This window comes from Dermacentor albipictus, chromosome 8 (genome assembly GCF_038994185.2).
Source record: "Dermacentor albipictus isolate Rhodes 1998 colony chromosome 8, USDA_Dalb.pri_finalv2, whole genome shotgun sequence".
NCBI classification, from domain to species: domain Eukaryota; kingdom Metazoa; phylum Arthropoda; class Arachnida; order Ixodida; family Ixodidae; genus Dermacentor; species Dermacentor albipictus.
The window spans coordinates 133,453,114-133,474,478 of NC_091828.1; the positions used below are offsets into that span (position 1 = coordinate 133,453,114).

The 21,365-nt window shown below is 45.5% G+C and overlaps 1 protein-coding gene across 13 annotated transcripts in view; it reads right to left on the minus strand.

Annotated features, from left to right (window-relative positions):
* Positions 1–21,365, minus strand: part of LOC135913480 (activating transcription factor 7-interacting protein 1-like) — a 179,146-nt gene that overhangs the window by 105,801 nt on the left and 51,980 nt on the right. For 9 of the 13 annotated variants that reach the window (XM_070524533.1, XM_070524535.1, XM_070524534.1 and 6 more), the window contains exons 7-9: positions 12,486–12,743; positions 5,969–6,064; positions 2,205–2,309 (exon numbers count right to left, since the gene is read on the minus strand). In XM_070524533.1, coding sequence (XP_070380634.1) covers positions 2,205–2,309; positions 5,969–6,064; positions 12,486–12,743 — 459 coding nt within the window. The remainder of the gene's footprint in view (positions 1–2,204; positions 2,310–5,968; positions 6,065–12,485; positions 12,744–21,365) is intronic. The other 4 variants (XM_070524525.1, XM_070524531.1, XM_070524530.1 and 1 more) reach the window with 4 other exon arrangements.

Here is a 21,365-nt window from a genome sequence, read left to right on the forward strand (position 1 = left end):
TTTAGTTTTTATCTTTATTGATGATATACAAAAAACCATTTATGTGCCATTAAGACTTTCACTGATGATTGCGTGATCTACAGTAAAATAATTTTAATCCAAGATCAGAGTGAATTAAATTCAAACCTTAAAAAAATAATTAAATGGTGTCAGGAATGACAAACGGAGTTAAACTTCAAAAAGTCGGTGTTCATGACCATAACTAGGTAGACATATTTCTTAATTACAATTATCAAATTAATGGGCATACACATGAACGAGTGAATCAATATAAATATCTAGGAGTTCATTTACATCAGACCTACGATAGATACGGTAGTCTCCAAAGCTTCCAAATCACTTTGGTGCCCGAGGCGCACCGTGTATGTTGCTACTCTCGATGTAACGATTCTCACATACAAATCTCTCGTAAGGCCAGTAATGCAGTATGCAAAAATAGTATGGGCCCCTTACAGAGCAATCAACTGCCTCAAGCTTGAAAAGATTCAACGCCCTGCCTCAAGATTTATATTTAATAAATACCGCCACATCTATTCCCCAACCCAGCTGCGCGAACAAGCACAACTACCAGTTCTTGAAACAAGGACCAGGTATGAAAGATTGAAATTCCTTTACCTTATTATCCATAACTACATTAGGATAAACAAATCAGAGTATTTCTAAATCAAAACTAACAAAACATCCAGACATTGCTACAGTATATTTATTCCATTACTGGTTTTAAGAAACGACTGCTCTAAGTTCAGTTATTTTCTCCACACTTGCGAAGATTGGAACACTCTCGCAGACTCCGCTGTTTCAGCTTCCACATTGACCGAATACTTTCATAGCATTGAGAATATTGTGTTTGCTACTGAGATCGAGCAGTAGGACTGTATTGCCTGTGCGGACTGACGTTTTTTAGCCTTTATGATGTTCTGTTGTTTTGTTTTGTGCCAAGAAATTGTGCTTTCCAACATCCGTACGTACCGTAAAAACCGGAATATAGGTCGAACTTTTTTTTAAAAAACCATTCCGAAAAGTCGACCCTCGTCTTACATACCGGACATTGGTGAAAAAACTGCGGAAGTCTTGCAACAATGGGCGGATGAAGTAAAGAAGCGCCTTCGTTATCGCCATCAGCAACAGCACATCGTGGCCATCACTAGTTGCGTCGTGGCGACATTGTGGCACTGCCAATTTGCGTTTACATTGTCAGAAAGTTATACTGGTTAAAGGCTGCTTTTTCACATTTTGTTTCAAAATGAGCGGAAGCCGACGACAAGTCACTGTTGCCTTCAAGAAAAAGGCGATTGAGTGTGCGGAAGCCCACGGCAACCTCGCGGCACAGCGCGAATTTGGAGTATCCGAAAATAGTATACGGTACTGGCGGAGACAGAAGCAGCAAACCAACAGAAAACGCCATTTCGTGGGCGGACTGCAGCGGACCGCACAACTGGAAGACAAGGTTGCAGAGTTCGTCCGGGAGCTGCGTGTAAGATCGCTACCTGTGACAGCCGAATGCATCCGTTTGAAAGCGGTAGAGATCACGCGCGCGCCTCTGGACTGGGAAGCGAGAAGCACTCGTCATCCGACACTAGTTCGGACCACTCAGATTAAAGGCGCTGCTCTGATTCGGAGTAGCGCTTCCGCACTTTGTGCCCTTTTGCGTACTGTACACCCGGCCAATTTTTAACAGTATCGCGCGACCCGCGTGTTTGTCAGCACCTTATCATCACGGCACGGAGTGGCGAAATAGCGAAAGTAAGCACACATATATACATGCGCGTATCTGTTTGTTTCGCCGCTCAGCGCCGTTAAGGCAATAAGGCAATAAGGTGCTGACAAGCATGCGGGTCGATGGTCGCGCGATACTGTTAAAAATTGGCCTGGTGCACATGCGAGCAGCATTTAAATAAAAACGGTCACTATTGTGCAAGAGTCGCATTTTATTCAAGGTAAGGGTGTCTTTTGGCACTTGTGCCATTGAAAAAGATTTTTTTTTCATTTTTAGAATTCGCTAGTTGGGGGATCGACCTATATTCCGGTCCGACCTATAGTCCGGTTTTTACGGTACATTTATTTTCAGTTGAATATCTGTCCATTTTTGCACTTTGTATTATGTTCACATTTCTCCTCTACCACTCCTCTTATGGTCCCTTTGGGACTGACAGTATCAATAAATGAAAGGAAAAGAATGAAATGAAAAAGAAAACTTAACGCACTGCAGGTGATGGAGAACCAGTCATGTTGGCCGTGTTGGCAATTAGCTGCATTGGCACTGGCATCGAGGATGACACCGAAGTCGACGAGGACGGGGCACTCTGCAACTGCAAGGATCACCATCAGAGAGGCACACGCCACTCATCACTCGGACACGGCTAGTCTTCAAGATTTTCATGAGTGTCGCCGAGGCTACGTCGTCAGAAAGAAAAGCACTGGCCGCCCTTTACTATACATGTGTTGCAGTTTGCGATTCTCCATGACAAATGCACACAGGGTTAAATAATTTTCAACACTGCATTTTTCCTTTTCAATCTACGTTGTTTGGCATCATTTGGCTAGCGATTCTGGTCTTTAAATTTCAGACTGGCAGCAAGAAGAGACATCTCTTTGAGAGTACTGACTGCAAACTCACTGCATAAAAATGTTACCACAAAAGTTTTGCACCCGCAGGCAACAATTCATTAATGAAGAGGCCACTATGAGGACTGCAATAACTGGCATTAAATTCCATACAATGGTTGCATCAAGATATACCAAAAATAGCCTACAGCACCCAATATATTTATAATTCCACCCCCCTTCAGAAATTGAAAAGAAACTAAACGAGAGAAAGTGACAAAAAGAGCACGCAAACAATGCATCAATCTAGAAAACTTAACTCTTACACACACATACACAAACTTAGGAAATCAGCAAACTCAACTATGGACGATGCAAAGGCATGTGCAGAGATGGCATAACATTACACTACTAAAGTCCAGCTGAAGATATTCATGCCATGACAGTTTATAAAATTTCAATCAAAATGTGCAAACAGGGCATGACTGCCCATGAGAACTGTTCTCCACCCCAGTCACACGTACTGCCCGAATCTGAAGTAAATGGAACACATGCAATATCCAAGTTGACGGTCAATCACATTCTATTCCACTTTGACAACTAGCAGGGCACAAGAGCTTTCTTGGGCACAATTATTAGCAACATTCATTCTTAAAGCCAAACATCTTTTTTATTCGTGCCAGGACCCTCACCTATTTTCACATTCCTCAAGCCAACTGCAGGCTTGCTTTCCCATTCCGAGAATAGAATCTTTATTTCAATCAGGGAAGTCTATGCAGTTTGATGGTAATATTTAAGTTGATTACTGCTAGAGTCGTGCACTAGCAAATTTTGCACCAATGCACAGTAACTAGTACAGTAAAACCCACTTATAACAATATTCAAGTGCTAAGAAAACCTTATTGTTTCAATCTATTATTGTTATAACTGGGCTGCATGAAAAAAGCTGAGGGAACAAACATTTAAACTATTTAGACAGAGAGAAGTACAATTGAACTCACCATTACCAATTGTAGCAATGCTCAAATGTAACAATGAGCAGATGCCCCACTCTGCCGCATTATGGGCTATAACAATTAAATCTGGCTACTGGGTGTGTGCACCTAATATAAAGAGAATGTGAAATCCACGTAAACAAAAAAAATTATGCCAGTACTCATCTCGCGGTGATTGTCGATGGTAAGGCAATTAGCATTACTAACCTAACTATGAATATTACTAACCTAACCATATTGCTGAAGTCACGTTTATTTAAATAAACATCGGTAGTGGTCATTCTGAGACTTTTGTTGCTTCAGCTATATGCCACATACAGCGGTATCGTCCCGCATTTCTATGGAATTTGCTTGTCAAGGACACCCACAAGCATGGCAGCATGCCAACGACCGTATGAGACCAACGTAGTGACAAAGATGGAATGAAGAAGAAGAAGCGACGTCGATGGAACAAAAAGGCGGTACATGGACGGCATGACAATGCAACAATTCTTAAATGATGATGATGGTATAACAAGGGCAGCACGATGACAGCATGATGAAGGCATGACAATGGTATGTATGATGATGACTGTGTGACGACGATGGCGTGACAATGACAGCACGACGACAGTCAGATGTCGAAGTTAGGACGACGCAATAATGACTATGGCATGACAGCAGTATGAGGACAATCAGATGACGACAAGCGTATGACGACAATAGCATAACGACGACTGCATCATGAGGCCTGTATGACGATGGCATGACAAAGGTGGAGTGACAACAATGGCACGACCACAATAAGCATGTCCACGATGGTATGACAATGGATGCATCATAGCCACTGCCTGACAATGCAGTGACGACAATAACATGCACTCTAAAAAAAGGTTTGCACCCTTCGGTGTGTATATCTGCCACACAACAATAATCGTCCCCTGCCTTGCTTGTGTTTCCTTTCTTGAAAACGCCGCGCTCACTACTTTCCTGTCGGCAATGCTATGTCATGCTGATAATGCGCATGCTGTTTGTTACTGGGATGTAACGGGCTTGCAGCATTAAAGAAAGGAAATGTGGACAAGACAGATGACGATTATTGTTGTGTGGCAAGATACGACTCAAAGGGTGTAAACTTTTCTTAGAGTGTGACTACAATGGCATAACCACAACAGAATCAAGACAGCATTATTATGATAATATGATAGGATAATATGCTATGGTGACAATGGCACGACAACAATGGTATGACAACAATTGTGTGACGACAGTGACATGACAAGAGTAGGATGATGGAGCTAGAATAAGAACAATGGAACAACTGCGATGGCCTAACTACGAGTAGGCAACATTTACTGTTCATACTCGGCTAAGGGCCACCCTCTTGTAAGGGCCGCACCCCCACTTTGGAAGGCAAAATTTTGCAAAAAAATTAAAAGCGTCCTGTCAGAAAGCGAAGTTATGTTGCCACTACACAATGCTAGCTGCTTTTCCGTCGACGCCACTCAGGCTACCACGCCATTATTTCTTTGTGTGATGCATCGTCTTGGCTTGTTGGCAGTGTTTGCAGTCGGATCGATGGCATTTCCCCTCTAGAGAAGGGAGCCCTGTTTCAGTCAGTGCTGGTCAGGGACAATGGGCCAGCATCTGAGGTCGTGTACTCCAGCGTTATGCCATTTGCACCTCCCTTACACTCTGCTACAGCTGCGGAAGCAGCACGAACCTTTGGCAGGCCATCATAGGCCTGATTTGTGCAAGGTCCACACCCAGCCAAGATTCCATTTAAAGAAATGTGGCCCTACACGAGTAAATACGACAACTGTTATCACCGATAATGCGGCATGAGAGCATTGTAGTAAGCAGTTTATTTAACATTCTATACATACAAAAGTTGACGGTGCATCGGCTACTTATGTCAAATATATTGTTTTATACGTGGTTTCCACTGCAGTATGCTGCAGAGAACGGGGCAGTGCCCTTCACACTTTTGTGACAACCAAGTAGTACCCCAACCAAATTCCGCCAAAGAACCCAAGAAGCACGGCAGTACAATGTCACACTACAAGGCTGTGTTCCATTTATTTCTAATCCCACCAGTGTGTGACCACCAATTCCACTTATTTCTGATGCCACCAGAAGTAGGACTCAGCATCCAAGATGAGCAAAGCCAAAGAATGTCAAGCAAGAAAGACTACATGCAGGCTAAAAGACAAGGCAGGTCAGGCACGAGTCATTACAGAAGGCCAAGCAGACCAGAACCTTCACCACTGCTGATTAAATTAGGGACAATCAGCAACAAGCTAGCCAGGCAACTCAACGAGGTGGTTACAAGATCTCTGAGCAAGAGGATCAGAAAGCACAAGCCCTGCCCCAAACAAAACTACGAGCCAGCAGCAGACAACAATGGCAGGTGGCCCTCAGGAGACTGCACAAGCGTGCGCTGGTTTTACCTGAGGGGGCATACGAGTGACCACAGCTGTGCTGCCACCACTCGGTGTCGAAACGCTCACCAACTTCATGTGCTGGTTTGGTTTCAAGCCCAGCTGCTGCACAAGATAGGGTGGAAATAGAATGAGGAGGAGAGACAGCAGTTGCCTGGTGACATTCTCGAAGACACCTCCTATCTTTTCACTGGCTGCACAGACAGTTCTGCATGTGTGGCTATAGTTTGCTTATTTGATGGCATGGGTGTTCATGTGTCAGTGTAGTGACATTCTGTATGTTTTAACAATGAAATGCCACTTAACTACATCAAACTTTGCCAGAACATTCGTCCCCATATTTACTTATGTAATTCTGACCGAATCCAAAAAGTGCTGAAATGCATTTTTTACCCATTTAACACAGAATACTGCCACAGCACGCACACATGAAAACTGTCATTTTTGTTTACAAAAGCAGTAAAGCACTGGAAATGATTGCAAACACTGGAAACACGTCACAGCTGCTACCTTGTTTGTCAATTGCCTGTTTCGAATGGCACGGCTGCATTGCTATCGACCTCTAGTCACATGAAGACAATTTGCATACCTAGCCTAGTGCATGCATACTCTGTGGCTGAGTTGAAGTTGACCAATGGTGCGCAAACAAAACAAGGTGCAGCAAACACAAAAAACTGCATCCCACCGTTGTGGACTTGTTTATGGCACTTGAGATGGTGGCCACTGCACAGGCCATAATATAAAATGGGGCCATAATTGTGCAACTGAAAGTGATCGCCTGAAATACAGCACCTGGCTAGACTAGCAGGCAGCACATGCAGATTTGGCATCATTGGACAAAGATCTCCCAGAGGATGCTTGTGTTTCTGGTCAATCACTTTTGCGCAATTTTGCATGATTTGGCACTGGGCATGTAGGCATCCATGGGAGACAAGTGTGCCACGCACACGCAGAACAACATTCTTGGATGTCGTATTTTTGCACGTATAACCCACCACCACATATAATCAGCGCCCCTAATTAGAACAGCCAAGGGGGGGATACCTGCGCATATAATCAGCGGAAATCACTGCATACAGCTCAAATCGTTGCAAAAACAGCCTCCATTTACAGATGCACTTGTCCACGTCACGGACAAATCGCTTGCTCTTGCTTCCGCGCTCCATCGTTGAAAGCAGCAGGACCCGGCAACTACTGGCCGATTTCGCGATTGCAAGATCATTCTTAGTAGGGATGTGCAAATACCAAATGGTTCAATTTGAATCTAATATCGAATCAATTCGAATCGAATACTGTATATCAGAATACTTTCTAAAAATTCATGCTTACAAATTTTGGGCGAGAAAGCATGGTGCTCCACATGCTCAGGAGTCTCCTAGCATTGCATAACAAGAATCTAGCAAGCTGTCAGTAACTTGCGTGCATAGAAATCAAAATATACAGTACAGTCAGCTCTTATTATAGCGTACTTCAAATTAGTATGCCAGCACTGATTAGAGCTCAGTTCTAGTATATGAAGGTCTCGAAAATATTTTTTTTTAAGCAATAGAACCTCTGCTGAACAGAATCGGTGCTTTTCTTTCCCTCTGAAGCTAACTAATGGCATTATGTTGTACCAAGTACCAATGAGGTTCTCAGCTTGCTGGACCTGTGTTTTACAAGTCTTCTATTGCATTAAAGTATTGCTTTCGCTTTTCCCCTAAAATACAGAAGGCCTTTTCGAACTTTACAGCAGGTGGGTTATTGGGAGGCCAATCTATGCGACAGACGAAAGCGCGGACGGCGCATCATGTCACTCGACCACCGCTCCTTGTGTAGCTATTGTTAGCGCTGCGCCATTAAAGCACTGCGACTTGTTAGCGCTGCGACATTAAACAACAGCGACTGTGTTGTGTCCTTTCTTCTGTCCTCATCTTTAGCGCTGTGCAGACATGTCAGTACTGAATCACGAACTTGCCCAAGCTTCCACTTTATCAAAGAGCAGGTGCCATTATATTGTCAGGTTCAACGTGATTAGCCACCTGTCAAACATTCTGAAATCGGGAGGGTCACGGCCCCCACCTACACAACACACACACACACATGCATAATTTTATTGCAGCGCGAAAGGACGAAGGCATAGATGGGATACACAGGAGCAGCGCTCTGTATATAGCGCTGTGTGGCTGTGATGGAAATTCACCCCTGGCAATGTGGTAACAGGCCACAAGACGATGCAGAATGCTTGCTGCAAATACCCAAAATCACGCGTACAGGTTAGATTGATGGCTATTGAAGTTAACTTCAAGTGTTATGTTCATGAAGTGTTAACTTCATGATCTGCATGCCTCCTAGCAGCTAGTCCGCCGAATCTTCGCACATGCCTTCACACTTCCCGAAATACGTGCAGATTTTGTTGTCGTTCCCAGTGTCCACATTACGGTATCGTTGAGATCGGTCCAATCAACCTGAACAAAAGCAGCCCGGGGCGACGCAGCTCCACTTGGCAAATTGCAGCGTTTAGGCACTGTGCGCAATCCCCACCTTGGACTGACGTCGGGAAGCCCGTGCAGCAGGGCAGAAGCACTCGCAGAGACAGAGTGCACGAAAACGCGAGCAACGGCGGCCAGATTGCGGCTTGCTCGGCACTCATTTTTGTGCCGAGAACAACGAAGTGAGGTGCTCATTTGCACAGGATCAAGCAAGAGGGCGCTATGAGGCGCATGTGAGATGGGGCACTGCGCACGTTTCTACATCGAATATAACAAATATTCGAAAAATCGAATAGTAAATATTCGATTCACAAATAAAATCATTCAAACGTTCACTATTCTATACGAAATATTCGAGTATTCGCACACCCCTAATTCTCAGTAACACATAATTGCTAATTTTTAGTTAAGAGGAAGCTTTAGCTCGGGTGCTCCTATCCAAACACATGTAAAAAGAGAATTTGTTTTTCTCGACAACCACTGCACCGAATTTGATGAGCTTTCTTGCATTTAAAAGGAAAACTTAAAATCTAGTGACTGTTCATTTTGGAATTTCCGTTTTAGGTCGTCAATTTTTCATAAGAAATTGGCAAAAATTGCAAATTTTCAGAAAACAAAACTATCCAGTTTGCATCTCCGTAACTCCGCAATTAAAAATGATATGACAATTCTGTGAATTGCATCTAATAGCACGTCTAAAGCGGACAAAATCTATGTGTTACACACGACTCTCAAAAAATAGTGTAATGAAAATGCAGCTTTTGCAAGACCCTCGTACACAACATTTTATTTTTAAATTATGGGGTTTTACGTGCCAAAACCACTTTCTAATTATGAGGCACGCCGCAGTGGGGGACTCCGGAAATTTTGACCACCTGGAGTTCTTTAACGTGCACCTAAATCTAAGTACCACGAGTGTTTTTGCATTTCGCCCTCATCGAAATGCGGCCGCCATGGCCAGGATTTGATATTTGATATTTCAGGGAATAGAGAAAAAAAATTTGTTAAAAAATTACAATTTTTTTCCTCTAGTTCCAGTAATTGTACATACTTGTTTGGCTAGATATTGGCACTTAGCAATCTACAAAGAGCTAAACAAGCTACCGCGCAATGCTTTTTGTGAAGATTTAGCACAGAAAAAAAGTGCCCAGAAAGATTACTATATTTTGCCCTTGTGCATTACAACTCAAAAACTATAACGGCTACACAAACACTAATTACATATTTAAAATCTGCATTGAAAAATCTATAATTGGCTGAATCTTGAAGCCTCTAGTATAAGTAATAAAAAAAAAGTTGTTTCGAGGAGCGTCCCCCCTTAAATAAATGAAACACATACAGTAGAACATTATTGATTACAGCCCACTGCATACAATTTCCCACCACCAACGTTCTTGATCGAGAACACAATAAATGACCCGATCCTGTTACACTTCTTTACCAGTTTGTATATTTTTGGAAAGCACAATCTTTCGGCATCAACATTCAGTATCGCCGATCAGCAATCACACCAAGATTTTCAACCGCTAGATAGAGGAAAAGTTGCGAGGTTCGCACGATCGAGAACAATAACCACCCACTGCAGCAGCTTCCCCGCAATGGTCGTCCACCCGTCTCACGTGAAAACGCTGGCATGCACTCGGTTTTCGACTCCGATGTCAGCAAATCTCCCGAGTCGTCGCACACCACCTTCACAGCTACTCCCACCAACCCTATTGTGATACCTACACCCATCTCCGTTTCACAGCGCGTGGGGCATGTTGCGACTGGAAGCGCACTGCACGCTTCTAATATGCGGTAAACTGAACGCTCCACTGTTCCCCGCTGCAAGCGGCTCAAAATTAGCGTCATGCTCCGTTCTGGCAGCACTGTAGGCGTCACATTCTGGTGTCGCCCGCCAGCTCTATTTAGTTTTGGTTTCTTGTCGTCGTCTTAAAGCACCTCACAATAAGGACACAACAATGTGTGCCTCGAATTGCTCGACCCACACCTGCTTAGCATGCATCGGCGTGTCATGCTGCAACAATTCCCGCAACACTTCACTTCACTTAGATGTCAACTACAGATGAATCTGTCAAATTCTTTAGTGACTTCGAATTCTATGTTTTCCCGATTACGTGCTTGGGTTTTCCCGAGCACGTTTTTTTTTTTTTCATTTTAATGCGAGGGAATTAATTGGCTCATTGTGCGACCGCGCAGTGATCAGAAAGCCATGGCAGAAAAATGGCACTGGTGTTGGGCTGTTAAGCACAAGGTCGCAGGATCGAATCCCAACCATGGCGGCCGCATTTCGGTGGGGGCGAAATGCAAAAACACCCGTATACTTAGATTTAGGTGCCCGGTAGTCCAAATTATTCGAGAGCCCCACTACAGCGTGCCTCATAATCAGATCATGGTTTTGGCACGAAAAACCCCATCTTTTAATTTAATTTTTAGAAAGAGTGCACATAAATTCTGTGATCTTTATCTGACTAAAAAGTGGCCACAGTGAGGATTCGATCATCTGCCCCACTGCCACTGCTCTGTAGTGGAGTGCGCTAACCACTGCACCACTGTTGCAACAGGTGACAGTAATGAATATTATCGAGGCTGTGCTTGTGATTGGGCTGGCGGGCGATTCACTAAATGGCGTGTGATAGGAGTCGTGCCACTGTCGGTGCTGTGGAGTCTTCATCGTACGAAGTTGAATGGCTTGCATGTACACCATCAGTCGAGACAGCAAAGCGTGGCCACAGACACCAGTTCACTGCTGATGAAGTATGGACCACCGCAATGCAGCAAAATCTGCAAAATCGACTGCAACAGCAAAACAACGCTCGCCACCCAAGCCCCCAACAACGTGAAGGGCAGAGCGAGCAGCTGTGGAGCAAGCACGGTGAGCTACAGCGACTGCAGCAAGGCAACGTGCACCCCTCAAGTCCCCCGACAGCAACACACTCAGCAACAATGCTCTCGCATTTACACATCATAAGAATTGCTTGGGTGGCCCAGTAGTGCTTTCTTAAAACGTGTGAACAAGGTTATATTGTGCATATCTGTGACCTCAAGAAGACAGAAAAAGCATGTCGTCTTTCCACTGCTGGTCTACCAATTCAACTGCTACACATAGCTGCATGTGCCATACGTGATAGCAGCGGCGTGCTGTGAAGCATAGTCTACCACAGCCACCACGGGGTGCCGCGACAAGCACTTTCACCGACAAGGCAATCAACTTTTGGGCTGGGCTTTACCCCCTTGGCTTCTCCCCTGTGTAGCTTTAAGCGTGCTAGTGGAGAGGAAAAAATAGAGAAAGCCGTGTATCGGTGTTATAACTCCCCTTATACTTGATCAAGAAGTTTTTGTTAAATGAGATTTGCAAGGTTTCCTTTAATAGTTGGGCCATTCTATAATTTAGTCAGAAAAGCATGTCAGGGCCCTTAAGTTTGAATTTTTCAGTGCATTCCCTGTCTTTTTTCGTTATTGCGGGGTTCTACAGTACTGTCATCCTCCCCATGATAGCTGAACCAATGCCTCCTTTACTAGATGCCCGCCGCGTTGCTCGCTTTCCCATTGTAGCGGCGGTTCCCTTAGTTGAAGTTAGTTCAGCGCAATTTGCATGAGGCGGTGCTCGTTGCCTTTTGAACTTCCGGCGGATGTGGCAGCGGCGGCTGAATGCATCCGCCGGCGCGTAAATGCGCGGGCGTCTGTTGGCGGGCGTTATCGCGGGCCTCCGAGACGGTAACAGATGCCATGTTAATCTCAGAGGCCGCTGCACATGATTGTAAGTTGCAGGCGTTCGCCATGAGAGGCACTCGTTGCCTTTTCACGGAGGAGAGAAAAGGGAGAGGGCCCAGAACCGAGCTACCGGACAACGCGGCAGGCATCTAGTAAAGGAAGCATTGGCTGAACGATCCAAGCACCAGAGTTCCCTTTGGAAATTTTTCTAGCATACACCGCGCACACAGCATCTGAAAGAAACATGCGATAGCTTCATGCTTGCGCAGAATACTTCTTAACTGAACAAACACTTTGCACTGTTTATTGAGATTAGAAGAATAAGAGAAATTAAAACTTACCGCTGCCAGCATTGAGGCATTGGTACCAGTCACTCTGATCTGTTGTGCAGGAGTCGGCGGACGTGCGGGCGACGTGCTGCCCGAAGCAACAGTTGAGACGATCACATTCGGGGCACGTGTGGTAGTCACATTGGGAGCACGGGACGCAACAGAAGTCGGTGCCATCACGGTGGTAGGCACCGTCTTGACACCAGGGGATGCCGCTGCTGGCGTCTGTGGCTTCAAGGGTGGCATCCGTACGCACACGCCAACAGATCTCTGCATGTCATGACAGTTTGTTTTCCATAAGCATGCATGCATGGAAGAAAACACAAAAAGATTGGAATGAGCCCTCATCTATGTATGCAATGATGTGAACAAAAAGCAGTAATTGTCAAAGACAAACAGAAAACTAATAAATTAATAAAAACACTTCTTTGTGCAGATACTGGGGGCAAGTGCCACCACTGGGAAGACGGGCTGCAGTGAGCAGGATGTTGCATGAGGAATGAGCTGGGAATTGCTGCCATGTCGGCTGCATCACGAGTAGAAGAGCAGGCTAACGAAAGTTTCAGTATCACGAGAAAATCGTTAGACAAGCTGTGGTTTGAAGCTCATGTATGACAAATAATGAGACATTAAAAAATTTTAAAAAATAAAAAGTATCATTGCAAAGGACTATCACATGTCCCCTCGAGTGTCGGCATTCCTTTCTGTATGGTATGCTTCAATGGCCAGCCATGCAAGCCCAAAAAAGAATACAAAGCGCCTTTCAGGCAGAATGCCGAGTCTTCCACCACTACTCCTTTTGTGAATTTCTTGGACTTTACCAGGGAGTTGCTGGTTCTGGCTTAGTTGCGATGGAAGTGAAGTCTCACACGCATCCGCTGTACTCGGCAGTGCCGCAGGGGCTGCCTCCAGGAAGTGCAACAGCACCAAGAGCCACACTGACAGCAACGACACCATGCACTACTACGTCAACAGTGAAGAATCTTGTGCTGGTGCACAAGTCGAGCCGTAAAGTGTGGAGCCGTAAAGCAAAGAGAAGGTTTTTCAGCACGTCATTAAATTCGAGTGCATCCAGCATGAGGTCTTCGTGGAATACCGAGCTACTCACCATTCCTTTCAAACCAGTCCTCACCACCGACAACATGAGATGCTTCAACAGGCAAGTCGTGTCTGTACATCTAGAGGTGCTGGCTTCAAATGAAAGCAAACATATCAGAGTGAACACCCATAAGAACGTCCTAGCAATTGATGTAGAACATCCAAATGCGTTGTATTCTTTGCGCAAAGTCACAGAACTTGACGGGATGGAAGTCCACCGTCATATTTTGCAGCGCAAGTATGTCAGCACTGGTGTAATTTACGATGTTGATGAGGCTATTTCCAACACTAATCCGTCAATTTTAATCAAGCCAGCTACAGAAAACACCGTCATTGCAAGCGCGTTTCGTTTCAGCGCGTCACGGTGTGTAAAGATGTGTGTATAGTTAAGGGCAAATCCCTCCTATCACATGCAAAGGTGGGCCACTTCCGACACGCAGTGCACCCCTTTATACCAAAGCTGCTGCAGTGCTGGAAGTGCATGAAGTTAGGCCGTATGAGTAGTTCATGCGAAAACACTACCCCATGTTCTCGATGCACTGGATCCAACACCACTGACACATGCGAGGCCAGTGTGCTGAAGCACGCAAATTGCAGCGGCCCTCGTGATGCATCCTCGGACTAGCCTTTCTTCGCGAGGAAATCACAATATCGTATAAAATGGTTACAGATCATTCGTCTCACCAGGAAACATATTTACAATTGCTAGTAGGCACAGCGGGCCGGGCCTTTCTCGTAGCACTTGACTTTCTGCGCAGGCACGAGTAAGAGCGGGTGCGAGAGAGAAAATCTGGGGGCCTTTGCTCCTTGAATATGTGACTGTGCCTAGGCACTACAGAGAAGGTCTCTTAGAGCGTGTTTGTATGAGTTTGCCGTTACACATACCGGCATAGCGGAGTGCAGTCGAATTTGTTTACGCTCCGCCACTGGCTGCCCGCATGGTAACGCAGTGGGCGCGGACTCCTCATTTGGTGATTGCTGTGTCTGAAGGGGCAAGGTTCTGACTGGTGTTGTATAAGTCGCGGGTCACTTTTTTCGTCACAATGATAGATTGCATTTTTTACAAGCCCTGCTCCAGGAGGGCAGATGTAGCCAGCAAACGGAAGCCTCAGGAGGGCACCTGAGGTTATAATAAAGCAGGCAGCGCAGGATCTCCAGGGCACCCAAGAGGTAGTGGGGGGGGTGATCAAAGCTGGAAGCAGGGCGGCCCGTGGGTTGGGGCCACGGCGAGCCCCAACCCGCAGACCAGTCTGGGTTCTAGCTTTGGTGTCCCCGCTGCCGCTTTGGTGCCCTGGAGGCACCGCCAATAACGCGAAATAATGGCACGTTGTTTCAATTAGTAAAAAACACAATTCAAGAAATATAATTACGTCCAGCCGCCAACTTGCAACATAAGTTCAGCACTACCACGCCCCGTGACTTCTGCCGGCACGCCTAGAGACAAACACATACAACACGCGCTAAGAAACTCCTCCGTAGTGCCTAGGCAGTCATATATTCAAGGAGCAAAAGTGTGCACATTTCCTCTTTCACACCCGCTCTTACTCGTGCATCCACGCACACTACCAGTGTCTCCGCAAGTGCCACGCCCCGCTGCACCTACTAGCAATTGTAAATACGCCACCAAGAAGCGGCCAAACCTAATAAGCAACAATGATCACGACGCGAACGTTGTTCAAGAATCTCCAAAACCTCTGTACCACGCGAGCCACGACCAACATCACCACCTCCTCAGTCGCTCAGGCCATACAAAGTCGGCTCTAAGGACAAAAGAGCTTCGAACAGCAAGGCAGCTGAAGCATGACCTGAACTCTCGAGGCTACGCATACCTACTGAGCAAGATCAGACTTCTACGGCTATGGACACTTCGTTCCCGATAAATTGACGCACCGAGATCAACAAGTTGTTGTCGTGCTGTGCTCTCTGGTGGTGAGTACTATTAGTGTTCTTCTGGACAAGCTACTGACATCAACAGATCGAAGTGCATTGCAAGCGCTGGATGCCATAAATCCAGTTCTCGCAAGCCTTCAGAAGTCCAGTGCTTCAGAACCTATGCAGCAGAACCATGGCTAGCCAACAAGAATAGTGATCATACAGGATGATGTAAAAAGCACCTCCATAGTCCCAATAGAATGCAAGAGGCCTGCAGTCATGTATTTCGGATTTCTGGCAGTTCATGTTTGAAAACCACTTTCCTATAGTGGTTACCTGTGAACTGAACTTATCAGCCACTATGAACTGAACTTATCAGCCACCGTAAAAATATCAGGATATGAACCTTTCGTTTCAAGCACGTGTGCCTGAAATAGTAAGGTTCTGGTATACATTCTCAAGGACCTTACGTATTTCACCCAGCCTGTAACGCCACACGATGATAACCAACATGTGCGTGTTACTGTGAAAGGAAAAGAGGCTGTGTTTTACACTTATTGGTGTCTACCTTTCCCCAACAAGTCAATTTGATTGCAAAAGACTTAAAGATATTATGGCTGTGACTCCAGGTCTTTGGATAATAACAGGGGACTTCAACGCTCACCACCAGATATGGGGAAGCTCCAGGATAAATTCGAGGGGCAGGTCACTCATATCCTTTGCATCAGGCCACAACCTGTGTCTTCTAAATGATAGAAGCCCGTCATTTCTGCGAGGAACAACGCACAGCAGCTGTCTAGACTTCCCACTGGTGTCACATTGTTTGATTTCAAGCGTGCAGTGGTTCACCAATATTGAAATGCATGAAAGTGATCATATTCAGACCTATATTCAGACTGGTTGCTTCTTGCCAAAATGACTGGTCAGTCTTTGAAGATCTGATAGAAGACACATGCAAGAAACATATTGCACTCAGGTTAGAAGACAGATTTACAGACGCAACGCAAAATAGATGTGTTGCTTCACACATTGGTTGAAGTGTACAGATTATGACATTGAATTGGAAAAGCTTCATGCTCTATGTCACTGAGCTGAAAGGAGGTACAGGTGCACGTAGTCAATTCTCGACCTCAGAGTATCTCGGCGCATGCAAAATAAGATACAGCACCGAACTGATAAGCTAGAGAATAAAAAATGGAAATGCTTTTGTGAGTCACTGGACCCAGCGACCCACTGTCCTGTGTGCGGTGTACCTTTCGCTCATGTCCCCAGCAGTGACACCTTTTTAACACCCTTACTCTCCATCAAAACCACCGTGAGATATACGCTACAGAGGAATTTTGTGTGAAAATTGCCAGCAGGACAATTGTACTCCCTGACATTGTTTAATGTGACATTAGTGGTCCAAGAGAAACAAGTATGGATGTTCTATTTTTTATGCAAGAGCTGCAAGCTGCTATGGTGCTCTGTAGGCGTTTGTCTTCACCAGGGCCCAATAAAATAACATACCCTGCTTTGTGCCACCTAGGTCAAGAACGACAACTGCTCAACCTTTTTAAGAGGTCATGGCAAGATGGCGTCACTGAACAGGAATGGAAACACAGCTGCATGGTACCGCTGCTAAAAGCAGGAAAGTCACAGCAGGAACTGGCATCATACTGGCCTATAGCACTTGCCAGCTGCGTTGGAAAGCTCATGGAATGTATGACACTCATGCACCTCAAATGGTACCTTGAACAGCAAAAAATATTCCTCGGCTCAATGGTAGAATTTCAATGAAGCCATTCCATCGACTGATAATGTCATCAATCTTGTGTCATCTGCAGCGCAGCAAAAATCTGGGAAGCAATTATCAGTAGCACTCTTTCTTGATGCAAAAGGCACTGACGACGTTTCCCTTCAAGCCATCCTAGACGCACTTTTGACAAATGAACTCGGAGGGCGAGTGTTTCGATGGACCTGAAGCTACTTGACACGAATGTCTTTTGTTTGTACTTGCGGAAAATGGTAAGACTACCGACCAGAACACATGCCGTGGCGTCCCCCAGGCGGTGTTCTAAGCACTATTATTTTCAATCTCGCGCTTCTTGGGCTGGCCGAATCCCTACTGGAAACAGTGAGTGTTTCAATCTAGCCAACGGCATCTGCATCTGGGGATCGGCAGTGACTCGCCCGCAGGTTCACGCAAGGCTACAGAAAGCATCAAAACAGGCATCTATCTCATTGCGCACAAGGCCTAACCCACTTGACAGAAAATGTGTTGGTCGCTTCTTTGGTCGCTTCTACGTGAAAAGTAATGACTGGTTATCCAGTATGCATCAGTGGCCAGCTTATAAAGGTCAAAGTTCACAGCCTATCAAAGCTTACACTGGGGTCAATTGTCAATATTGACCTCAGTGTAAGCTTTGTCGTCATCGTCGTCGTCATCATCATCATCTTAATTTATGTACAGTGCAGGACGAAGGCCTCTCCCTGCCATCTCCAATTACCCCTGTCCTGCGCCAACCGATTCCGACTAGCACCCACGAATTTCCTAATTTCATTGCTCCACCTAGTCTTCTGCCGTCCTCGACTACGTTTCCCTTCTCTTGGTACCCATTCTGTCGCCCTAATGGTTCAATGGTTTTCTCACCGGCGCATTACATGACCTGCCCAGCTCCATTTTTTTCTCTTTATGTCAATTACAATATTGTCTATACCCATTTGCTCTCCGATCCAAACCGCTCTCTTTCTGTCTCTTAACATTATGCCTAGCAATCTTCAATCCATCGATCTTTGCGCAGTCCTTAACTTGTTCTCAAGCTTCTTTGTCAGTCTACAAGTCTCTGCCTCATATGTCAGCGCTGGTAAAACGCACTGATTGTACACCTTCCTTTTCAATGATAACCGTAAGCTTCCAGTCAGGAGCTGACAATGTCTGCCATATGCAATCCAACCCATTTTTATTCTTTTGTGAATTTCCTTCTCATGATCAGGGTTCCCAGTGATTAAATGACATAGGTAAACATACTCCTTCACAGACTCTAGAGGCTGACTGGCGATCCTGAACTCTTGTTCTTTTGCCCGGCTATTCATCATTATTTTTGTCTTCTGCATATTAATCTTCAACCCCACTCTTACACTCTCTCTGTTAAGGTCCTGTCATTTCGGCAGCGGATGCTGAATCAGCCTCTCTTTGTAGCCACACTTGACGCTTTGAATGACGCCTTGGTCACGCGGCTGCAACGCGAAAGTGCAGTTTTGTAGAAAGAAACACCAAGCCCATGTTTCCGAGCTTCATTTCATCAACTATTTCCGAGCGCGGCGAGAATGGAGGCCTTTCTTTTTCAAAATTGCAGACGACGAGCTGCAAGCAATTCCAAATTCTTTGCCAATCTACATCTTCTTCGTGTCCTTTTGAACTCGGGCAATAATTGTAGCCTTATCTTTCAGAATAAAAAATTTCTGCTCTTTAGTTGGAGGCGGCATCTTGGCAGGCTGGCAAGCAGTATGTCTGATCGATACACACACAGCTGACGCACCCTAGCACCAGCTGCACACACTGACCCCATGATCATGCGTGCGGCACACAAAGCACAAAGCCTGACAAAGCGTCATCGGCATCTTCTTATGTGGATGTGGATTTGGCTGATCAGTGATTATGGATAAGCATGCCATGCAGGCAGTTCCGCTCCACATTAACATGCTGTGGTGGCACACAGGATATAAATGTGCCAGCTGCGAGGTCGCCTCCATTCTATTTTGTCTTCTTTTTCTTTTTAATTTATATTTCATTTCTGGCCAGGACACTGCGCTGTACACACCTGTTGCAAAGAATAAATCATCATCATCATCATCATCATCATCGCTCTCTCCTGTAGCCAGATGCAACTGCTTCACGGCTGTTTCATTGCAAACAAAAATGGCGGCGGCCACGCAAGAACACTGTGAACAAGGTTCCTTCCTTTATGGCTGTGGTGGTATTTTATGCAATTTAAGGGCACAACCAATGCACTTGTGCAGTCTTTGGACACTGTTGGCATTACACGAGTAGATAATATGCAGACTGCCATTTCAGAAAATTTTGCTAATGCAGGATTGCTGTCCAAAAAAGTTTCGTTGTTGCAAGATATGAAATGCATTGATCCCTATGGGCATTCGCCGGGTATTCGAAACTTTGTCCTTTTGGCTTCAAACGGCGTTACGACTATGTAAACTCGTCATTTTCAATAACGTACTGCATAATAAATAATTAAATAAGCATAATTAAAATTGTCCAAGCAAGATTTGAACACAGGAACTCTCACAGAAGCCCGGTACTGAAACCATTAAGCCACGGACGCATGTATCGACAAGCAAATGAAATGCCCTTATGAATTTATCGCGGGCATGCCAGTGCCTTGAGACACTTGGCGCATTTCGATTTGGGCACCTGGACAAGCTCAATCGTTGTAATTAATAGAAATTGTGCGTGTTCACGGCGTCTTCTCCACTTCGAAGAGTATAGATTGCACTGAAATTTACGACAATAAGATTTACATAATATACAAAACCACAAGAACGTCTGAATCCACAAGCACGAAGATCAGACAAATCCATGTACAGACGCCGACCGATTTTCCCGACTCCAAAAATTCGGACATGTCCGATTATTCGACCAGCTTCGCGGCATTGCCATTCTCCCCATAGACCATAATGTATAACAACTGCCAAAACTTCGGACACGTTTCAACCTCTCGTCTGATTTTTCGGACACTCCTTGAGCCAACTCAATGGAGAGCATCACGCACCGACTATGACCGACGCATAGTTCGACTTGTTGAACGCCATTTTTGTTTTGAACAGAGCCTCCTTGCTGCCACACGAAGTGGCGCTACTGGAAATCCCCGCTCATCATCATCGTTTCTGCCTGGTTCGATAGAGTGGCCGTACAGCAGTTGTGGTTTCAGCTTAGTAAGCCATGTCAAGACAATCCAGCAGCTGATTTGTTTCTTTCGCACACGACGCTGCGAGCAGGTCACGTTTTTCGTTTGTGCGACTGGTGTCGGCACGGTGGTGTTTGCTTTGTGTGCTGTGTCGAGGTTTCGGTGATCCAACGTGGCATACGGAAACACCGCGTCCAGTGTCTAATGGCGCCGACAGTTCCCACGCAGACTGCGCTGGGGAATGCCGGCAAGCGGGTGCCGGGAGGCCTAAGATTTGTCGCCTTCCGATGTGCTCCCTACTGACGCGGAAAATGTTCTGCCGAGACCTGCGCAGTGGTTGAATTGCGATTCCAGACCCCGTCTCATGTGACAGTTTCACAGGTGCTGACACTGCTGTACTGACAAGCGCAGAACTCGACAGCGAGATCATTCGTCAGGTTTCTGCTGCACCGCCGGACGATGACTCCGAGTCGGAAGATGATGCACCGTGTGCTATGCTGCCGTCGCAAGCGGAGTGTGCACAAACAGTGACTGTGCTTTCAGCCGCCTATAGTGACCATACGACATTCTCCGAGATTCAGGTTTATCTGATTGCGCGTAAACGGAACAGCGTGCAACGGCGCATTCACAATTTCTTCAAGCCTACTGCCGAGCCCGAATAAGTGCGTGGAAATAAAGGATTTCATTTTTTTTTTCTTAATCTGCTTTTTCGGACACCTGTTCATTCGGACATTTTCGCAGTCCCCGTGAGGTCCGAATAAACGGTCAGCGACTATACTTCCCATAATTCTCATGGTGGTACAACGACTGCTGCGCCAGAGTTCCCTCTAGTAATTATTGTATGAAACTTTATGCCGTATACAGCCAACCTAGCGCACGTGTCTGGACACACACCAGGTGCACGATCCAGACCAGCTGTTCTCCAGCAGGTGGCACGCTTTACCATGATACACCTTCAATATACAGTCAAACCTCGATATATCGAACACGGATATATCGAATTATTGCGTATATCGAA